At 46.9% G+C, this 21,436-nt stretch overlaps 2 protein-coding genes and 1 long non-coding RNA gene across 5 annotated transcripts; 1 reads left to right on the top strand and 2 right to left on the bottom strand.

Annotated features, from left to right (window-relative positions):
* The first annotated feature begins 2,773 nt into the window (after positions 1-2,773).
* NAXE (NAD(P)HX epimerase) lies at positions 2,774-8,868 on the top strand. Of its 2 annotated transcripts, none has more exons than XM_040230253.1 (7): positions 2,774-3,012; positions 3,147-3,255; positions 3,406-3,516; positions 3,595-3,708; positions 4,472-4,619; positions 4,948-5,156; positions 5,465-5,703. In XM_040230253.1, exons 1-6 carry the CDS (start codon positions 2,831-2,833, stop codon positions 5,148-5,150), a joined length of 867 nt encoding a protein of 288 aa, XP_040086187.1. In that variant the 5' UTR covers positions 2,774-2,830; the 3' UTR covers positions 5,151-5,156; positions 5,465-5,703. The 2 variants fall into 2 exon arrangements, with proteins under 2 accessions (XP_040086187.1, XP_040086188.1); XM_040230254.1 differs by lacking the exon at positions 5,465-5,703 and adding an exon at positions 8,497-8,868 and having other exon boundaries at positions 2,788-3,012.
* GPATCH4 (G-patch domain containing 4) lies at positions 5,587-12,207 on the bottom strand. 2 transcript variants are annotated; one of them, XM_040230251.1, is made up of 8 exons: positions 12,125-12,207; positions 10,083-10,219; positions 9,562-9,635; positions 9,362-9,454; positions 9,182-9,268; positions 7,291-7,382; positions 7,003-7,053; positions 5,587-6,773 (listed from the first exon to the last, which is right to left on the bottom strand). In XM_040230251.1, the coding sequence occupies exons 2-8, from the start codon at positions 10,159-10,161 to the stop codon at positions 6,035-6,037; spliced, it is 1,215 nt and encodes a 404-aa protein (XP_040086185.1). In that variant the 5' UTR covers positions 10,162-10,219; positions 12,125-12,207; the 3' UTR covers positions 5,587-6,034. The 2 variants fall into 2 exon arrangements, with proteins under 2 accessions (XP_040086185.1, XP_040086186.1); XM_040230252.1 differs by lacking the exon at positions 12,125-12,207 and having other exon boundaries at positions 10,083-10,220.
* Positions 12,208-12,574: 367 nt separating this feature from the next.
* On the bottom strand, positions 12,575-21,224 carry LOC120855679. Its single transcript, XR_005719285.1, has 3 exons — positions 21,116-21,224; positions 17,026-17,033; positions 12,575-12,586 (listed from the first exon to the last, which is right to left on the bottom strand). It is a non-coding gene; the product is annotated as an uncharacterized LOC120855679 (long non-coding RNA).
* Positions 21,225-21,436: the final 212 nt, after the last annotated feature.

Raw genomic sequence — 21,436 nt, 5'->3', positions numbered from 1 at the left:
CCTAAATCCTGTTGTTGTTTAGTTGCTAAGTCGTGTCTGACTCTTTATACCCCATGGACTGTGGCCTGCCAGGCTCCTTTGTCAATGGGATTCAAGAATACTGGAGTAGGTTGCCCTTTCCTTCTCCAGGGGATCTTCCCCATCCAGGGATCTAACTCGCCTCTCTTACTTCTGCATTGGCAGGCGGGTTCTTTACCTGGGAAGCCAGGTAAGCAGAGATAAGCGAGGCTAATTTAGTGGGGAGAGGGGTCCCAAGTTATATGAAATGCTTCAGTTCAGTTCAGTTGCTCAGTCGTGTCCGACTCTTTGTGACCCCATGAATCGTAGCATGCCAGGCCTCCCTGTCCATCACCAACTCCTGGAGTTCACACAGACTCACGTCCATCATCGAGTCAGTGATGCCATCCAGCCATCTCAACCTCTGTCGTCCCCTTCTCCTCCTGCCCCCAATCCCTCCCACCATCAGAGTCTTTTCCAGTGAGTCAACTCTTCGCATGAGGTGCCCAAAGTACTGGAGTTTCAGCTTCAGCATCATTCCCTTCAAAGAAATTCCAGGGCTGATCTCCTTCAGAATGGACTGGTTGGATCTCCTTGCAGTCCAAGGGACTCTCAAGAGTCTTCTCCAATACCACAGTTCAAAAGCATCAATTCTTCAGCACTCAGCCTTTTTCACAGTCCAACTCTCACATCCATACATGACTACTAGAAAAATCATAGCCTTGACTAGACGGACCTTAGTCAGCAAAGTAATGTCTCTGCTTTTGAATACGCTATCTAGGTTGGTCATAACTTTTCTTCCAAAGAGTAAGCATCTTTTAATTTCATGGCTGCAGTCACCATCTGCAGTGATTTTGGAGCCCCCCAAAATAAAGTCTGACACTGTTTCCACTGTTTCCCCATCTATTTCCCATGAAGTGATGGGACTGGATGCCATGATCTTTGTTTTCTGAATGTTGAACTTTAAGCCAATTTTTTCAGTCTCCTCTTTCACTTTCATCAAGAGGCTTTTTAGTTCCTCTTCACTTTCTGCCATAAGGGTGGTGTCATCTCCATATCTGAGGTAATTGATATTTCTCCTGGCAATCTTGATTTGAGCTTGTGTTTCTTCCAGCCCAGCATTTCTCATGATGTACTTTGCATATAAGTTAAATAAGCAGGGTGACAATATACAGCCTTGACGTACTCCTTTTCCTATTTGGAACCAGTCTGTTGTTCCATGTCCAGTTCTAACTGTTGCTTCCTGACCTGCATACAGGTTTCTTAAGAGGCAGGTCAGGTGGTGTGGTATTCCCATCTCTTTCAGAAGTTTCCACATTTGATTGTAGTCCACACAGTCAAAGGCTTTGGCATAGTCAATAAAGCAGAAATAGATGTTTTTCTAGAACTCTCTTGTTTTTTTCATGATCCAGCAGATGTTGGCAATTTGATCTCAGGTTCCTCTGCCTTTTCTAAAACCAGCTTGAACATCAGGAAGTTCACGGTTCACGTATTGCTGAAGCCTGGCTTGGAGAATTTTGAGCATTACTTTACTAGCACGTGAGATGAGTGCAATTGTGTGGTAGTTTGAGCGTTCTGTGGCATTGCCTTTCTTTGGGATTGGAATGAAAACTGGCCTTTTCCAGTCCTGTGGCCACTGCTGAGTTTTCCAAATTTGCTGGCATACTGAGTGCAGTACTTTCACAGCATCATCTTTCAGGATTTGAAATAGCTCAACTGGAATTCCATCACCTCCACTAGCTTTGTTCGTAGTTATATTTTCTAAGGCCCACTTGACTTCACATTCCAGGATGTCTGGCTCTAGGTGAGTGATCACACCATTGTGATTATCTTGGTCGTGAAGACCTTTTTGTACAGTTCTTCTGTGTATTCTTGCCACCTCTTCTTAATATCTTCTGCTTCTGTTAGGTCCATACCATTTCTGTCCTTTATCAAGCCAATCTTTGCATGAAATGTTCCCTTGGTATCTCTAATTTTCTTGAAGAGATCTCTAGTCTTTCCCATTCTGTTGTTTTCCTCTATTTCTTTGCACTGGTCGCTGAGGAAGGCTTTCTTATCTCTTCTTGCTATTCTTTGGAACTCTGCATTCAGATGCTTATATCTTTCCTTTTCTCCTTTGCTTTTCGCGTCTCTTCTTTTCACAGCTATTTGTAAGGCCTCCTGAGACAGCCATTTTGCTTTTTTGCATTTCTTTTCCACGGAGATGGTCTTGATCCCTGTCTCCTGTACAATGTCACGAACCTCCGTCCATAGTTCATCAGGCACTCTATCAGATCTAGTCCCTTAAATCTATTTCTCACTTCCAATGTATAATCATGTTAATAAGAACATTAACTTATGGAGCCCTATGTGCCTGACGCTGTCTAAGGCTTTGCACGGAATACAGCCCCATATGTACTCGTATCCCATTTTATAGACAGGCAACAAATCTGGAGAGCCAAGTTCACTCAGTCAGTGGTAGGGCAGGAACCCGGGTTAACTGCTGTGCTATACAGCTTAGCAGTAACAGAACTGCTACACAAAAGCATGAGGAAATGAAGCGTTATTATCGACGGGCGCTTGGGAGCAAAGCACTTCGGGTCATTTGCGAGGCAATATGAAAATGCTCCAGCGACGGGCTGGGATCCAGACCGTAAGACGCCCTGACGGAGGCGGGGCCGGGGTGGGAAGGCACCCGCGCGTTGGCGCGCACGGTAACAAGAAGGGAAGCGGCGGAGTTGCCAGTCCTAGGGCCGCTTCCGGCCAGGGTGCGTGCGGGCCCGGCCCCTCGGGGGCAGGGCTAAGTGCTGCGCATGCGCCGGGCGGGCCAGCGTGCTCCCTCCCGGCTAGCTGGATGTCCGGTTTGCGGGCGCTTCTGGGGCTCGGGCTGCTGGTTGCAGGCTCGCGCCTGTCACGCGTCAGAGTCCAGGCCGGCTCCTGTCGCGCAGGACACACCTGGTGGGTGCCGCAGCGGCTGATCTCGGGTGGCCGCGGGGACTCAGAAGTCATGGCGAGTTCAGCAGTGAAATACCTGAGGTAGGCGAGGTTCCGAGCGGGCAAGCGGGGCGTAGGGCTTGGGTGGAACCCAAGGGGGCGGGACCTGGGGCGGCCGCGCCGCCCGCGCGAGGGAGCACCTAAGCGGTGGGGACTCAGGCCGTGGGTTTCCTCAGCCAGGAGGAGGCCCAAGCCGTGGACCAGGAGCTGTTTAATGAGTACCAGTTCAGCGTGGACCAACTTATGGAGCTGGCCGGTCTGAGCTGTGCTACAGCCATTGCCAAGGTCAGTGGCACAACTCTCGACCTTTGGGGCAAGCCCTTGTACAAGCCCCCCTGGCCTAGGCACAACGAAGTGAGGGGAGGGACGGCCAGGCCAAGCCTGGTCTGTCGCTGCCCAAAGCCCCTCTGAATCCCCTTTGACTCTTGCCTTCAGGCATATCCCCCTAAGTCCTTGTCCAGGAGCCCCCCTACCGTCCTGGTCATCTGTGGCCCTGGGAATAACGGAGGAGATGGCCTGGTCTGTGCTCGACACCTCAAACTCTTTGTGAGTACGCAGGGAAGGGCTGTGGGGGAGAGGTTTCCAAGACCTGGGCTTGAATTACCCACCTTCCTTTCCTCGTAGGGCTACCAGCCAACCATCTATTACCCTAAGAGGCCTAACAAGCCACTTTTCACTGCACTGGTGACACAGTGCCAGAAAATGGACATCCCCTTCCTTGGTGAAATGCCCTCAGAGGTAGGTGGCTCCTGTTCACTGCCCTCCTCAGTAACTGCTGCCTGCATCCTGCTCGTCCCTCACCTTTCCAGGCTGAGCTCACTTACAACTCTTCCTCTCTAGATTAACTCTTAGAGGGCAGGGAGCGTGCCTCACACAGGTGCCTAAAGTATGCTACCTGAATGGAATTAGTGTCATAGGGTGTGCTCCATTTATGAGTTGCCTGCACCCCCTTCTCTAAAGCTTTATTTCCCCTTAATCTCCCCTGGTCACTCTTTCCACGCGGTAGCCAATTCCTCTTCCTCTAGCATGCGGTAAACACATTATGTGCCCCTCTTGGGAACTGAAGTGACTACCTTATCCTAAACCCTTTCTTCAGATGATGGATTTAGGAGTGGGTAACTTGAGAACATTTTAAAATTCCTTAGCACGTTTTATGGATGAAGAGACTGAGATGCAAAAGAAGGTAAGTGATTTGTCCAAAGTCACACATCAGTTCACGGCAGAGGCAAGGCCAAAGCCTGCCCGTCCTGACTCCAGGTCTTGGGCTGTGGTACACTGTAACCTCTCCAGTGGTTGGCAGACACTCAGAGCGGAAGATGTGACTGGACTCAGCTTGGCCTCAATCAGTGACTTGCACTGAACTCTAGGCCTCAGAATGCCATTTGAATGAGATTAAAATTCTCCCTGTGCCTATGGCCTTTGGGTACAGAGGACAGCCCTTTCCTGTTAAGGGTTCTTTGTGAAGCTGCTAGTTCTGACATCTCCTTCTGCTCTACTACAGCCGATGCTGATTGATGAACTGTATGAGCTGGTGGTGGATGCCATCTTTGGCTTCAGCTTCACGGGTGAGGTTCGGGAGCCATTCCGCAGCATCCTCAGCGTCCTGAATGGACTCACTGTGCCCATTGCCAGCATCGACATTCCCTCAGGTGCGGGTCCAAGGAGGTTGGGGGGATCAGGGCCCTGCCCTGTCTTGAGGTAGGTACCTAGGAGTTCTTGTTCCTGATTCAAGGTTCAGACAAGAGTCTAGAGGTGCAGAAAGAGCCAAAGTAGGGCTGAGGAACAAAGAGTTTAGGAATGCCCTTTACATGTTGACTGTGAGACCAGAGCCCAGGAGTATGTGCAGCTCCAAGGACATGATTTCTGCAGGTGGGGACCCAGGGGGCTTCCCACTCCTTTAAGATTAGAGCAGAGCAAGGTGTGGAAGGGGACTGGACATCTTGGTCCCTTCTGCTCTGACTACCACCACCTTTTCAGGATGGGACGTGGAGAAGGGAAGCTCTGGAGGAATCCAGCCAGACTTGCTCATCTCCCTGACAGCACCCAAAAAGTCTGCAACCCAGTTTACTGGTCGTTACCACTACCTGGGGGGTCGCTTCGTGCCACCTGCTCTGGAAAAGAAGTACCAGCTGAACCTACCACCCTACCCTGACACCGAATGTGTCTATCGTCTGCAGTGAGAGAAGGTGGGGGGCATTCTTTTCAATAAAGACTTAGTGCCTCTCTCCCAGAACTGTGGAGTCCTGGGAGCTCTTCTGACAATAACGGTTAAGAGATGGTATAGCCAGAGAGCAACACTGGAGAGGTGGTGTGCTCTCTGTGGGAACAGTATGCAAGAGAGGTTTCTGTGGCATTTGGGGGCAATGACAGTTGGCTTTCAGATGCTGAAAAAGGCTCCCAGGCGAGGTGTGCGTCCTTTACACGCGCAGAGTTATTAGGGATGCAGACAGGGAGCTGGGTGAGGTTCTCTGAACTCTCTCCTTTCACTTAACAGCATAGCAAGACTACCAGATGTTAACAGAAGGAACTTCTTCAGAGGCCTCTAAGGGAACTAATTTGTATTCAGGACCTTCCCGGGCTGAGAATGGAGATGACAGTCACAACTTATCTACAGACTAGAAGACCAAGCTGATGTTTATTCAATTTGGTATAGTTAGAAACTGGCAATCTATAGGCTGAATTTGCATGTTTTTCTTAGCCTTCAAAATAAAAAATCAGTATATTTTCCATAGATCTACATTTTCAGCTTCTTTTAGCCAAGATGTCTCTTCAGATGTCTGCATTCCCACTGCCACAGCTCCCCGCATCCTGGTCCCTTATCTGCCTGGCCCCTGCAGGTGCTTGAGTTCACCATCTCTGGGATAGGTTCTGTAAGGGGGACTTGCCTCTCCCTCAGCTCAGACACGGCACTACCACTCTCCTCTCAGCAGACTGCTGTTTCACGGCTGTTTCCTCCTCGGGAGGGACTCCTCACTGAGAGGGTGCCTAAGACCTGCATCAGCTCAGGCCCCTGAGGCCTCAGCTCCTGGAGGGGAGTCAGTCAGGCCCCTCCGTGGCCTGGCCTTCAGTCTCTCTTCTTCCGTTTCTTCTTCTTTGCTTTCTGGGCAGTGTTGACTCCAGGTCCATCCAAGACTTCCTCCTCCTGATGCTGCTGTCTTTTCTTCTTGCTTCTCCCCCTTTTCTGATCACTGCATGATGTGCTTTCTGCTTCTCTGGTCCCACTATCTACGAGAGCCTCTTCAACTTCTTCGTCGTCTGTGGTCAAGTCTTCTTCCTCATGCTGCCGCCTCTTCTTGCTTCTGCCACATGGGTGAGTGTATACTCTCCTCTCCACTTCCTCTGTCCCGACTCCACTGACAACCACCTTGCCTCCCTCATTATCTAAGACCGCCAGCTCCACCTTCTCTTCACGGTGCTGCCTCTTCTTTTTCCTGAGGGACCAGTCGGTGTGCTCTCTGTTTTTCAATTCCCCAAGCCCACCTGTTCTTGTGGTCTCTTCATTTTCTGTAGCTGTGCCCTCTCTCTCATCTGTGACTTTTTCTTCTTGATGCCGTCTTTTCTTCTTGCTTTTTCTGATGCTCTCGTCAGGGTGTTCTGAGTACTCTTCTGCACTCCTTTCAGTTGCTGTAGCCTCTTCCTCCTCTTTCTGCTTCCTTTTCTTTTTCTTTTTCTTGGGGGACTTGCTCTCAGACTGCAGTTGAGGGACCCCAGGGTCCTGGCCTTTGAGCCGAGCCAGGAAGGCCTGCTCCTGGGCCTCTAAGCGAGCAAGCTTAGCTTTCATTGTGATCCCAAGACGGGCAGCCCTGAAACAGATGGGGCCCAAGTCAGAGGGAGGCTATCAGGGAAAAGAGGCCTCATCTTTGAGACTGCAGGGAAAGTTGGTAAGGAGGAGCTATCTTCAGGCAGCTTCAGAAATGGGCAAAGAGTAGGAATCATTTCCTCTGGGGTGAAAAGAGTGGCACAGGCCACCCTCAATGGTGGGCTTGTGATGGGGAGAAAAGAAGGGAGCCCAAGAAGCCAAGCACTACTTACTTGTGTGCTGTTCGTCCCTCGCAGGCCTGGAGCAGCATCTCATCGGTCAGACTGTTGGAGAGGGGCGGGAATCAGGAATTACAAATGGATCTGGTGGAAAGGCTTGACCTCTCCTCCCCTCTAAAACATTCACCAATGAGTTCCTATTCAGGACCTGGAAGTGCCAAAGATTAGTCCAACAGTTCCACCCCCAAAGAAGACCACAGTCAAGCATTATACTGGTCCTTTTTCTTCTGAGATTTGAAGGCCTCTCCTCCCATATGCCCCAGCACTAGAAAGACGTCTCACACTTTTGGAGGCTTGGGCTCCTGGCTGTCGTCATCACTGCAGCTTTCCCAGTCTTTGTCTGGCTTCTCCCCACTTGAAGTCAGTGTGGCCGTCTAGAAGGAGGAATCGTGGGGATGGACAAGGCCCACTCAACACCACCGTCATCCCACTTCCCTTCTGGAAACCACTCCCAACCACCATCTCAAGTAGCCAGAGGCACAGATCTGTCAGCCCCTGACATCACTTCTTACAGACCTCCACAGAGGTGTGCCAACCTGCATATGTCAGCTTGGGCAGGAAGTAGGCTGCAGTTGGGAATGGGTGGGGCAGGGGCAGTCCTGGCTCCCTGGCCCACAGCCAGCTAGCTAGTGGGCAAAACAAGAAGGGAGGGACAAGTGCTTGGGTCATCAGGTCTTCACAGAGGGACAAGTGCCCCCTGGTGGTCATCTCATGGTTCTGCTGCTGCTAAGTCGCTTCAGTCGTGTCCGACTGTGCGATCCCATAGACCGCAGGCCCCCAGGCTCCCCCGTCCCTGGGATTCTCCAGGCAAGAACACTGGAGTGGGTTGCCATTTGGTTCTAGCAACAGACAATAAAGATGGTTCTTTTCACAACCTGTGCGCCTCCCCACCCCCCCGACCCTGGGCCAATACCTATGCACAGTTCTTTATTTAACCAGGTTAAGAACCTACTGTGGATTAAAAGGCTGGGGATACAGAGTGGAATAAGAATGAGATGGGTGCAGCAACATAGATCCTACATGGTTAACAGGGAAGGAGATATGGCAGAATGTAGGCAATTATGAAGAAAATACTGGCAGACTACAGTCCATAGTGTCCCCAAAGAGTCAGACATGACTTAGTGACTAAACAACAATTAACTCTGCTAGAGGAGGGGTACCTGACTCAGCCTTCAGGGTTTGGGGAATAGTTCCTACAAGTAACTCGGCTGTGAAAGACAAGGAAAAGGTCAGCAGGTAAAGGAAGCAGAATGTCCCAGAGAGGGGGAGCATGTGCAAAAATTTGAAGGTGAAAAAACATGGTACCTGAAAAAGATTCAGAATCAATCTGGCTAAAGTGTAGACAGAGGTCCTGAGAAGTGGCGAGAAACAGGCTAGGGAAGAAGGCGAGGACAAGGGCTGCAGGGCCATCCGAGTCAGTCTGACACCTGTAGACTGTCATCCTAGGTCAGGAGGAGTCAGTGATGCAGTGAAACTTGTGTTTTACAGAGAACACTCTGGATGCTTTGTGGAGGATGAACTGATTGGCACGAGGATTGAGACTAGAGTGAGGATCCTAGCTAGTTATGAGGCTGTGGAAGAAATGCAGGAGATGATAGTCTGAACTGGGGCCGAAGATGGCCACAGAGATGAATGGGGAAGATCTGCTGGATAACGTGTAGAGCCTTTAAGCAGGTAATGGAAGATCATTAAATGTCAGCTCCCTTCCATTGGCATGCTAGAAAAGGGAAGTCTGAACACCTGGGTTCTAGTCCTTGGCTAGAACAGGTTCTTATAGTTACTAGCCACCTGTGGGCTCTTCAGTGAGCCACCTCCCCCTTCTGGCCATATCTGCAAAATAAAAGACAATGGGTCCGATAACCTCTCAGGTCTCTGGCTTCTAAGTCCTTTGAAATAGATGTCCCCTCCCTGCTCTCCTCTGGCAGCTCCTGACTGTCCTCCGCCTCCCCCTCCCTGTTGCAGCCTCCTCAGCAGAGGGCAGGGATCCATGCAGCCTGAAGATTTCAATTCTTGCTGAGGATCTGGGCAGTCTGGGTCAGCAACAGCGAGGTTAGTCACAGGACCCCACTTAGGACAGTCCTGAGAACAGGTAGGGCATGCAAGGCAATTGTTCAGACCCCAAGAGACCAGGGAAGGGGAAAGGGTGGGCCCTCTCACCCCCAGCCTCTAATACCTTCACAAACTTCTGATACAGCAAGTTGGGCTTGGCGTGATCCTGACGGGTGGTCTCCTCAGACAGGCGTCTTATCTGTACTCCGTCCTGGGAGAAGTATGTGTGAGTGGGTGCCATGTCTCCCTCACCCCCACGTGTCCAGGCCCTCGTGTGTTACATGCCTGCTATTAGAGCTTATACCTGCCTAGTTTCCACCACCAAGTTGGCTGCAGTCTTGTTGAACAGATCATTCCACCAGTGATTTGTGAACTCCTTGGCAGGGTCGTGTCCCACCTGCCAGAGAAGTGTGAACTCAGGGCTTGTCATTCCCCTCCCTCACCCTATCTTCAAGGCCCCCATCTCCTATCCCCACTGACCTCCCGCAGTCTGTCCAGTCTTACCCCGTAAGTGTCCTGCTTCAGCGTCACCCTGAGGGCCTGGGTGATACCATTCTCCTTCCGGCCCAGGCCTTTGCCTGCAGAAGACAGTGAATGACCTGGCTTATTCTACTGCCTGCCCTAAGCCCTCACAAAGCCACCCGGACACATGCTACTCCTTGTCATTCCACACACCTAGCACTGGGTGTGCCCTGTCTCTCTCAGAAACCCTCCCAGTTCCACTCTTCCTAGTACCTCTCCATACGGTCTTCAGGTCTTTGAGCCCAAACTCTCTTTTCCCATAATTCTCTCAGGACAGAGGTCATCTCTTTCCCACTCCCAGTTCTCTCAGCCACTTCCTTCCCACTGCCCAGAGTCATATTTCTTCCCTTTTCTGGAAACGTCAGCAATTTTCTTCTGCAAATTTTCTCTTTAACTTTTCCGTTGAACAGACTACATAGAGGTTAATCCAGGATAATGCCTCTCCCCCCGGCAGAGGGTAGTGAGGGAGTTGGGGGATGTGGAAGGGGCCCCATGGGAATCACCTTCAGTCCATCCATGCTTTAGCAACTGCTCCTCAGCAAACTTCATCCCCCGACTCTTGACCTCGGGGGTGATATTCATGGTGAGAAAAGCCACTGTCTTCAGGCTCTCACTGGAGAAGCAGCAGTCACTGTCATCCCTTTAAGAGGAAGGGAGAAAGTGCTCAGATCATGTACCAAATCCACCCTAACTGCTCTTATAAGAATTCGTTCCTGGAGCTGGAGCAGAGACCAAGCTGGGAGGCCTGGCCCTTAGGGAGCTCCCTGAGAGGTCAACATACTGAAAGTCAAGGAGGACCGGTATTAATGATAATGCCTAAATTTATGGAGAGCTCACCACACGCTGGGCTTTGCTAAGGCTTTGCATGGATCATTTCATATAATCGTCCCAGTCCAGGAAGACGTCCTAAACTTTGCATTCAGGAAAGTATTACTATCCTTTTGTACAAATGAGGAAACTAAAGCCTAAAGAGGTTAGGTGACTTGCTCAAGGTCACACAGCTGATGCATGTAGAATTCACACTCAGGCAGCTGGTCTGCAGAATTCCCACTCTTTACCGCTACCTGACAACATCTCCCATGATTTATTACCATGTTAAAAACAAAGCAAAGCAATGAGATGTTTGTTAACCTGAGTGATATCTGTCTGTGCTCAGTTGTGTGATTCTTTGTGACCCTTTGGTCTGTAGCCCGCTAGGTTCCTCTGCCCATGGGGTTCTCCCAGCAAGAATACTGGAGTGGGTTGCCATCTCCTCCTCGAGTTATAAGACAGCAGTGCTTAATAGAGCCTGTATCCTATACCTGTGCCCCAACATTTACACTGTGCGGGCTTCACCACCACTGTCTTTCAGTCTTGTTGGAGCACCCTTTTTGAAACTGTCCAGCTTGGAAAGGTGCTCTTATATTTAACAGGAGGATTACACATACTATTATACTGTCTCATTTAACCCCAACAGTTCTGTAAGACAGATACTATCCTTATTTTATAGAGGAGAAAAATAAAGTCTCGGCTTCTTGCCTGGTTTCTTATACAGCTGGTAAGGGATGCAGCTGGAAATATGAGCCCAGGATGCATGACTGTATAGTAGCCCTGCTTCTATTACATTCCCAACTACAGTCATCCCTCAGTTATCAGCAGGGGACTTGTTTTAGGACCTGCCATTGATACCCAAACCCAAATTCCATACTCAGCCTTCCACATGCCAGAATGTTGCTAACTGTTTCACGAATATTATCTCATTTAATCCTTCCAACAACCCCACAGGGAGGTGTTTGGGGTTTTTGTTTTGGCTGCCCCAGGTTCCTTGCAGGATCTTAGTTCCCCAACCACGGACTGAACTCCAGCCCTCTGCAGTGAAGGTGCAGAATCCCAACCACTGGACCACCAGGGAATTCCCAGGAGGTGTTTTTACTGTAACTTACAACTGAAGAAATGGCACTGAGAAGTTTAGCTACTTGCACAAATCAAATAGCTGGTTAAGTAGCGGATCTAGGATCTCAGGCACTCCAGAACTGGTGTTCTCAATCACTACTCACAGGCTCATAGCCATTTACGCTTTACACTCTAAGACTTACCACAGCCTATGCCTTGTCGCATTAATTCGAAATTATAGTATATACCACAGCCTATGCTTAGTCTTATTCCCAAACCCCTGATGCACTTAATGCAGCTCTTGAATGCGTTCAGTCCTTAATTGTTGAACTGAATGACACAGGTAGAAATTTCCTTAACCGACCTAGAACAGGTAACTGTGGACAGAAGCTAGACACCAGGCTGTGCTCGCAGTGTTTGCGAAGGCTGTGAGCACACTTTCAGGAACTGTCTTCTTTCCAGTCAACGTGAGTTTTCTGGAGAAGGGGCCCTGGGCTACCATTCTTAGAGGTTCTGAAGCGCTGGCTCCTTTCCCTAGGGTTCCTTCCTGTGGAGGTTAAAACTCCAGCCCTCCCACCGCAGCTTCACTTGAGTAAAACTATTCTCTTTCTGTCACATTTGCCCCTGAGCCCGGGCTATGACAGTCACCATTCGGGGGACTGTAGCCCCTTACCGTCATTGAGAGATCCTCTCCGCAGAAACATGTGACAAACGTGACTTGTGCGCAGCCATCTTCCCGGAAGTGCTGTTTCGACCCTTCTAGGCTGTGGAAACCATAGAGATGCACGCTGGAGCTGAGTCTCTGTGGTCCCAGGAGAAACCATCTTGAGAGGCCGGCTTGCCGTATGGTTGCCATAGAAACTCCGCCCCAGAGCTAGCCCATTTCTGGAGATTCGAGAAGTATTCTACTTATTGCCTCCCAGCAGGCCCTGAGCAGCTAAGGGACCTCAGTCCTACCTGGCTCTATTGGGGTTCGGAGAATAGCTTTGGGTCCGACATTGACTAGTCCTAGGCACAAATACGAGAAAGGAAAATTTTAGGTGAAAGCATCGAGAGTGGCCTGAGAGATTCGTGGAGGCAGAGAAGGAGGTAGTACCTCTGAGGTGATTAATAATTCAGGGGATGAATACTCAGCCTGCGGGGACAGTTGATTTTTTTTTTTTTTAATAAAATCCTAGAGGTAAGAGGTTTCAATACGTTCATCAAACACATTTTGATTCACCACTGTGTGCCAGGACCTGTTCTTCTTTAGTACTGGTGATACAAAGATGCGTAAGACACGAGCCCTGACTTCGAGGAGCACTTTGTCTAGCCCAAGCAAAGCTGGAAGCTTGAGTGGGACTGGAGAGGCAAAATCCCGGGATGCATAATAGGTTGAGGAGTTCAGACTTGCCTTCTAAGTATGAGAATCCATTGAGCAGGAGAGGGAAAGAACATATTGCAAAGAAGTCAGCAAGAGAGGTTGCACATCCTCTCATGCCCACAGTGTTCTTAGGGTCCACTGAGCCACCCAGGAACTAAAATCGGAAGGGGAAAAAAAAAGTTTTCCCTTATTTGCATCCCTATATCAATATTTGGACTTCCCTGGTGGCTCAGACGGTAACGCGTCTGTCTACAATGCGGGAGACCCGGGTTCTATCCCTGGGTTGGGAAGATCCCCTGGAGAAGGAAATGGCAATCCATTCCAGGACTATTGCCTGGAAAATCCCATGGACAGAGGAGCCTGGTAGGCTACAGTCCATGGGGTCGCAAAGAGTCGGACACGACTGAGCGACTTCACTTTCACTTTCATATCAATATTTACGGTAACTTAGCGCCCCCTAGGATCTTCAAAGAGAAAAGCTGCCATTTCACTCAAGCTTTGTCACAATTGCTCAGTATGTCATACTACCTCATTCCAGTACGTTTTTTTTACATGAAATTAATTTTACTTTAAAAATATGCTACATGGGAACAATACTTTAAACAATGGATCTTGATTAGTGGGCTTTTAGATGCTTTCATAAGTGATGTGGAATGCTTCAAATATACGGTTCAGAGGTTGGATTCAATAGAGAAACATTTCGTGAATGGCAGTCAGATCTGAGTCCTTTTCCTGCTCAAGAGCAACCTTTCCCTGGTCTATAAAATTAGAATGTTGGACTCGTGCAATCATCTTTACAAACTTGGTTTTATTGTAGTGTCTCAGAGGCCACTGAGAAAATTCCATAGATAGGGTTTCAATTTCCACCATTTCAATTTTCCACCCTTTCTATCTCCCCCGTCTATCTAATATTACATATTATACTGTGGTCATAAAAGAAGTTTGAAAACTCATGAATAGGTCAAGGGCCCTTTTCAGCCCACAATTTCTGTTCAGCATACTCTTTGTCGGCCATTCTGAAAACCTAATGGTCATAATTTGTTGAATTGAACATTCAGAAAACTAAGATCATGGCATCCAGTCCCATCAGTTAATGGCAAATAGATGGGGGGAAAAAATGGAAACGGTGACAGACTTTATTTTCTTGGACTCCAAAATCTCTGCAGACAGTGACTACAGCCATGAAATTAAAAGACGCTTGCTACTTGTAAGAAAAGCTATGACAAAACTAGACTGCATATTAAAAAGCAGAGAGATCACTGTCCTTTAAAGGTCTATATACTCAAAGCTATGGCTTTTCCAGTAGTCACGTATGGATGTGAGAGTTGGACTATAACAAAAGCTGCGTACCAAAGAATTTTTTTTTCTCAAACTGTGGTGTTGGAGAAGACTCTTGAGAGTTCCCAGTCAATCCTAAAGGAAATCGACCCTGAATATTCATTAGAAGGACTAATGCTGAAACTGAAGCTCCAGTACTTTGGCCACCTGATGAGAAGAACCTACTCTTGGAAAAGACCCTGATGCTGGGAAAGATTAAGGGCAGGCGGAGAAGGGGGCGACAGAGAATGAAATGGTTAGATGGTATCATCTACTTGACGGACATGAGTTTGAACAAACTCTGGGAGATAGTGAAAGATAGGGAAGCATGGCCTGCTGCAGTCCATGGGGTTGCAAAGAGTTGGATACAACTTGTTCAGTCGGAGCAACTGAACAACAACATAACTTGTTGACTCAAGATTCTGAGTCTGGCCTAGGAACTTGAACTCCTGCTCTGCCTGGCTCACTCATTTGATAAACATTTATTAAGGGTCTTCTATAGACCAAGGACTAAAGGTCCAGCCCTTGTCCTGTTGGGCTTCTCGATCATGTGGGGTGTAACAAGTTTCCATGAGCTTATATCAGTGAGTGATGAGAGCTGTGGCAAGTTCAGAACACAGTGCTGTGGAGGTAAAAGGAGAAGTCAGGGCCCCTGCAGGCCTGTCCCTGGAGGCTATGTGGGCTTGCAAAAGAAGAAATGGGCCTCCAGGAGTTCAAAATTTCAGGGGCTTCAAACTCTTCACAAGAGTTGTACAAAATAAAAGCCATTATGAGAGAGCAAGAATATATGACTCTTGCTTGGGTAACCTCGGGGTCTTTCTACTCCTCCATCTTGGCCCCTCTCAGTTCTGAATGCTGGGAAGTCCAAGATCAAGGCACCAGATTGATGACCTCTGGTGAGGGCCCTTTTCCTGATTCATATCTGGCAACTTCTTGCTGTGTTCTTTTGTGGTGGAAGGGGCCATGTCTACTTATAAGAAAATAATCTGAAATGCAGACATAGAAAGATCAGCAGAAATATTTATTACAGGAATATTTATAAAATGGAGAAAAATGCAAAGAACCTAAATATTCCACAACAGGAGAATGGCTAAATAACTTACAGTGGAACCACTGTTGCTTATTGCCCAGTCACTAAGTCATGTCTTACTCTTTGTGACCCCTTGAACTGCAGCACACCAGGTTCCCCATCCTTCACTATCTCCCAGAGTTTCCTCCAAGAGTGGAACTATACAGTGCACTAATACATAGTCTTAAAAAGTGAATTTGAAGAAGGATTCTTAATAATTTGGGGAAAATGTCTATGATATGATTGAAGTGAAAAAAACTGGTACAAGTTCAGTTCAGTCGCTCAGTCATGTCTGACTCTTTGCGACCCCATGAATCGCAGCACAGGCCTCCCTGTCCATCACCAGCTCCCAGAGTTCACTCAAACTGAAGTCCATCGAGTCGGTGATGCCATCCAGCCATCTCATCCTGTCGTCCCCTTCTCCTCCTGCCCCCAATCCCTCCCAGCATCAGGGTCTTTTCCAATGAGTCATCTCTTCACATGAGGTGGCCAAAGTATTGGGAGTTTCAGCTTTAGCATCATTCCTTCCAATGAACACCCAGGACTGATCTCCTTTAGAATGGACTGGTTGAATCTCCTTGCAGTCCAAGGGACTCTCAAGAGTCTTCTCCAACACCACAGTTCAAAAGCATCAGTTCTTTAGTGCTCAGCTTTCTTCACAGTCCAACCCTCACATCTATACATGACCACTAGAAAAACCATAGCCTTGACTAGACAGACCTTTGTTGGCAAAATAGCAGATACAAACTGGTCCTTAAATAGTAAGAGCCATCGATGTTAAAGATTCATTGACCATGACATCAAAATAAATAAAACACTTAATAATTTAATAAAATATAGCAAAAAAGTACAATAATTGTACACTGAAAATTCAAAAATGTCATTGAAAGAAGCAAAAGAAGACCTACATAAATGGATAAATACCTGTGTTTATGGATTGGCAGACTTAATAAGATCACAGTACTCTCCAAATTACTTTGCCAGCAAAGGTCCATCTAGTCAAGGCTATGGTTTTTCCAGTAGTCATGTATGGATGTGAGAGTTGGACTGTGAAGAAAGCTGAGCACCAAAGAATTGATGCTTTTGAACTGTAGTGTTGGAGAAGACTCTTGAGAGTCCCTTCAAGTGCAAGGAGATCCAACCAGTCCATCCTAAAGGAGATCAGTCCTGGGTGTTCACTGGAAGGACTGATGCTGAGGCTGAAACTCTAATACTTTGGCCACCTCATGTGAAGAGTTGACTCATTAGAAAAGACCCTGATGCTGGGAGGGATTGGGGGCAGGAGGAGAAGGGGACGACAGAGGATGAGATGGCTGGATGGCATCACCAACCCAATGGACATGAGTTTGGGTAAACTCCAGGAGTTGGTGATGGACAGGGAAGCCTGGTGTGCTGCGATTCATGGGGTCACAAAGAGTCAGACAGGACTGAGTGACTGAACTGAACTTACTCTCCCCAAATTGGTCTACAGATTCAGCACAATCTCTATCAAAATCCGAGTCGGATTTTTGCATCAGTCGACAAGGTGATTTGAAAATTCAAGTGGAAATGCCAGGGATACTTTTTCTTGAAAATGAGCAAAGTTGAAGGACTAACTGAGCAGCTTACACTTTCACTTTTTTCATGATTGGTAACAGGGGGATCTTCAAGAGGAGGTGAGTGTGGCCCTGAGATGACCAACACTTGAAATCCTTTCTAAATTTCTGGAGCAGAATGAAATCCTAAAAATTAGATATTAGGTTATTTTTCTTTACTCTAAGTCTGCACAATGTCATAAAAACCATACTCTGCTAACAAATACCTTTGGTGCATAAACTTGTGTAACATTTTCCTCTACCTCTTCTCATTTATTTATTTATTCTATTACTGGACTGCAAGATTGAGGGAAGAGAAAAGAACTTGTGGTTGCAACTACAGTATGGGGATTTTTTTTAAAGTTTGTATCACAAATATTGACAGTGTTTATCTAGTATAATGTTTGGGTGTGCGAGTGCTTTGACTGTGCTGCAAGGCTTTCAGGATGTTATTTCTCCCACCAGGGATTGAAACCAACAATCCTCTAGTAATGAAAGCGAGGAGTCCTAACCACTGGACCACCAGGGAATTCCCTAACATAATATTATTTTTCTGTCTGTCTCTTAGAGTTTTTCTTCAGGCTGATAGTATTTCCTAATCTTCAGGCCTTAGGCAGTTTCTAATTTTCCTACTCCATTAACCATTTGGAATTTATAACAATAAAAATAATACAATTTCTTGTGTAGAGTGCTCTGCTATTTAAAAGTAGTGGCTTTTATTTAAAACAGTGGTTTACAGTTTGAAATATTTTCACAAACATCAGTATATTTGATTCTCAGCCTAATCCCATGTTGTACACAATCTTCCCCATTTGTAAGTAGGTAACCTGAGGGCCATGCCTGGAGAGTCCCAGGGACAGTGGAGCCTGGTGGGTTGCCGTCTATGGGGTTGACAGAGTCGGACACGACTGAAGCGACTTAGCAGCAGCAACCTGAGGGCCAGTCGGCACAGAAAAAGGGAATAGAATGGTCTCAGCCGCAAGGGCTTGTTCTTTGACGCAGTTTAGTGTGTGCTCTGCTTAACAAACATTTATTTCTCTTTGAATCACACTGCCACTGCTCCTTGGTTCCATGCTTCTCTCCAGTCTGGATCAAGACATTTCTCTGAGTCCGGCATCCCTGTCCCTCTAGTTCTGGTCTCTGACTCTCTCTGGCCTCAGTGTCTCCTGTGAAGGGGCTTGAACACCCCAGAGCCGGCCATGGGGGTCATGGTCGGGGGTGGGGAGAATGCATGAGGGGGAGAACCACCGAAGAGGTCTTCTTTCCTCTGTAGTGCTTGCTGCCACTTCTAGAGTCAACCTAGGGGAGTAAAGTTTTCAAGACAGCAGATACTTCCAACTTGGGTTGTTTTTTATATTTAAAAAATGAAATGGAAAAATTTCAGTAAAAATGCCATGGAAAATTTTCTGAACGGGGGAAGTGTGAAATACACCAACATGAGTGGGAGCAGAGGTAGGAAAAAAGACTGAGCTGAAAAGAGAAACACCTCATTCCTTTGACACTGCTGATGCATATATCAAGAAGGAAAACGCTCTGAGAAACTGGGACTCTCCCTCTGAACTGAAGCTTAGCTAAGCCTTAGCAAGCAAGAGTCTGAAGGGCGCTCTGAGTCTGGTAGACGCCCCCAGAACTTTAAAGTCTCTGCTGTAGCATTCCCATCTCAGAATGTTCTCCGCCTTAAACAAATGGTGATTTTCCAGCAGGGCACAGGACGCCAGCTGAGTGTGGGGTCCAGCACTCTGCAGGGCTTGTCAGTGCCGGTAATGCAGCCTTCTCCCGCCACCTGCTGGCTATGTGATGTATTGCATATTAAGTCATGAAAAAAGTCAAAACAGTTCAGCTCGGTTCAGTTCAGTCGCTCAGTCGTGTCCGACTCTTTGCGACCCCATGAATCGCAGCACGCCAGGCCTCCCTGTCCATCACCAACTCCCGGAGTTCACTCAAACTCATGTCCATCGAGTCGGTGATGCCATCCAGCCATCTCATCCTCTGTCGTCCCCTTCTCCTGCCCCCAATCCCTCCCAGCATCAGGGTCTTTTCCAATGAGTCAACTCTTCTCATGAGGTGGCCAAAGTATTGGAGTTTCAGCTTCAGCATCAGTTCTTCCAATGAACACCCAAGACTGATCTCCTTTAGGATGGACTGGTTGGATCTCCTTGCAGTCCAAGGGACTCTCAAGAGTCTTCTCCAACACCACAGTTCAAAAGCATTAATTCTTCGGCACTCAGCCTTCTTCACAGTCCAACTCTCACATCCATACATCACCACAGGAGAAACCATAGCCTTGTCTAGACAGACCTTTGTTGGCAAAGTAATATCTCTGCTTTGTAATATGCTGTCTAGGTTGGTCGTAACTTTCCTTCCAAGGAGTAAGCATCTTTTAATTTCATGGCTGCAATCACCATCTGCAGTGATTTGGGAGCCCCCCAAAATAAAGTTTGACAGTTTCCACTGTTTCCCCATCTATTTCCCATGAAGTGATGGGACCAGATGCCTTAAGAAACAAAAATTCCTTGAAAATCTGGAAGGACAGATGACAAAATGTAAAAAAATTAATTCTTTCTGCATGGTAAGATTAAGAGGGATTTTCATTTTTAAATGTTTTTATGTTTGTTAAATTGTCTGCAATTAGGTGCCTCGTTGTGGGATCAGTTTTTAAGAAAGCAATAAAAGTGCTCCTCCAATTTAAAAATTATTATTCTGTGACTTATTCTGGCTTCACTTTTTAAAATTTTATTTATTTTTAATTGGAGGATAATTGCTTTACAATGTTGTGTTGATTTCTGCCATACATCATCATGAATCAGCTGTGAGTATACACATGTCCCCATCCTCCTGAACCTCCTTCCCACCTCCCATCCCATCCCACCCCTTTAAGCTGTCACGGAGCACGGGGTTGAGCTCCCTGCATCACACAGCAAATTTCCACTGGCTCATTATTTTATATATGGCTTTGTTGTTGTTCAGTCGCTCAGTTGTGTTTGATACTTTGTGACTGCATGGACTGCAGCATACCAGGCTTCCCTGTCCTTCATTATCTCCTGGAGTTTGTTCAAACTCATGTCCATTGAGTCTATGATGCCATCCAACCATCTTATCCTCTGTCATCCCGTTTTCCTGCCCTCAGTCTTTCCCAGCATCAGGGTCATTTCCAGTGAGCTAGTTCTTCACATCAGGTGACCAACGTATTGGAGCTTCAGCTTTAGTGTCAGTCCTTCCAATGAATGTTCAGGCTTGATTTCACTTAGGATTGATTAGTTTGATCTCCTTACAGTCTGAGGGACTCTCAAGAGTCTTCTCCAGCACCACACAATTCAAAAGCATTTCTCAGCCTTCTTGATGGTCCAGCTCTCACATCTGTATATGACTACTGGGAAAACCATAACTTTGACTATATGGACCTTTGTCACAAAGTGATGTCTTTGCTTTTTGATATGATGTCCAGGTTTGTCATAGCGTTTCTTCCAAGGAGCAAATGTCTTAATTTCATGGCTGCAGTCAATGTTAGCAGTGACTTCAGAGCTCAAGAAAATGAAATCTGTCACTACTTCCACTTTCCCCCCTTCTATCTGCCATGAAATGATGGGAACAGATGCCATGATCTTAGTTTTTTGAATGTTGAGTTTTAAACCAGCTTTTTCACTCTCCTCTTTCACTTTCATCAAGAGGCTCTTTAGTTCCTCTTCACTTTTTTCCATTACAGTGGCATCATCTGCATTTCTGTGGTTGTTGATAGTTCTTCCAGCGATCTTGATTCCAGCTTTTGATTCAACCAGCCCAGCATTTCACATGATGTACTCTGCATAGAAGTTAAATAAGCAGGGTGACAATATACAGCTTTGTCATACTCCTTTCCCAATTCTGAACCAGTCTGTTGTTCCATGTAAGGTTCAAACTGTTACTTCTTGATCTGCATATAGATTTCTCAGGAGACTAGTAAGGCTATCTGGTAAACCATATCTTAAGAATTTTCCACAGTTTGTTGTGATCCACACAGTCACATATCATGCAAGAACAGATATGATAAAGGACAGAAATGGTAAGGACCTAACAGAACCAAAAGAGATTAAGAAGAGGTGGCAAGAATACAAAAAAATATACCAAAAAAAAAAAAAAAAAGGTCTTAATGACCTGGATAACTATGATGGTGTGGTCACCCACCTACAACTGGACATCCTGAAGTGTGAAGTCAAGTGGACCTTAGGAAGCATCACTATGAACAAAGCTAGTGGGGGGTGATGGGATTCCAGCTTAATTATTTCAAAATAATGCTAAAAACTGATGCTGTTAAAGTGCTGCACTTAATATGTCAGCAAACTTTGAAACCCCAACAGTGGCCACAGGACTGGAAAATATCAGTTTTCATTCCAATCCCAAAGAAGGGCAATGCTGACGAATGTTCACACTACCATACATTTGTGTTCATTTCCCATGCGTGTAAGGTTATGTTCAAAATTCTTCAAGCTAGGCTTCAGCAGTCTGAAGTTCTTGTACCAAGAACTTCCAGATGTACAAGCTGGGTTTAGAAAAGGCAGAGGAACCAGAGATCAAATTGCCAACATTCGTTAGATCATAAAGAAAGCAAGAGAATTCTGGAAAAGCATCTACTTCTGCTTTATTATGCAAGAGCCTTTGACTGTGTAGATCACAGCTGGAATACTA

The sequence above is a fragment of the Oryx dammah genome, unplaced genomic scaffold, assembly GCF_014754425.2.
Source record: "Oryx dammah isolate SB20612 unplaced genomic scaffold, SCBI_Odam_1.1 HiC_scaffold_28, whole genome shotgun sequence".
Lineage (NCBI taxonomy): Eukaryota > Metazoa > Chordata > Mammalia > Artiodactyla > Bovidae > Oryx > Oryx dammah.
The sequence above is the reverse complement of the archived record's forward strand: the minus strand, read 5'-3'. Positions and strand labels throughout refer to the sequence as shown.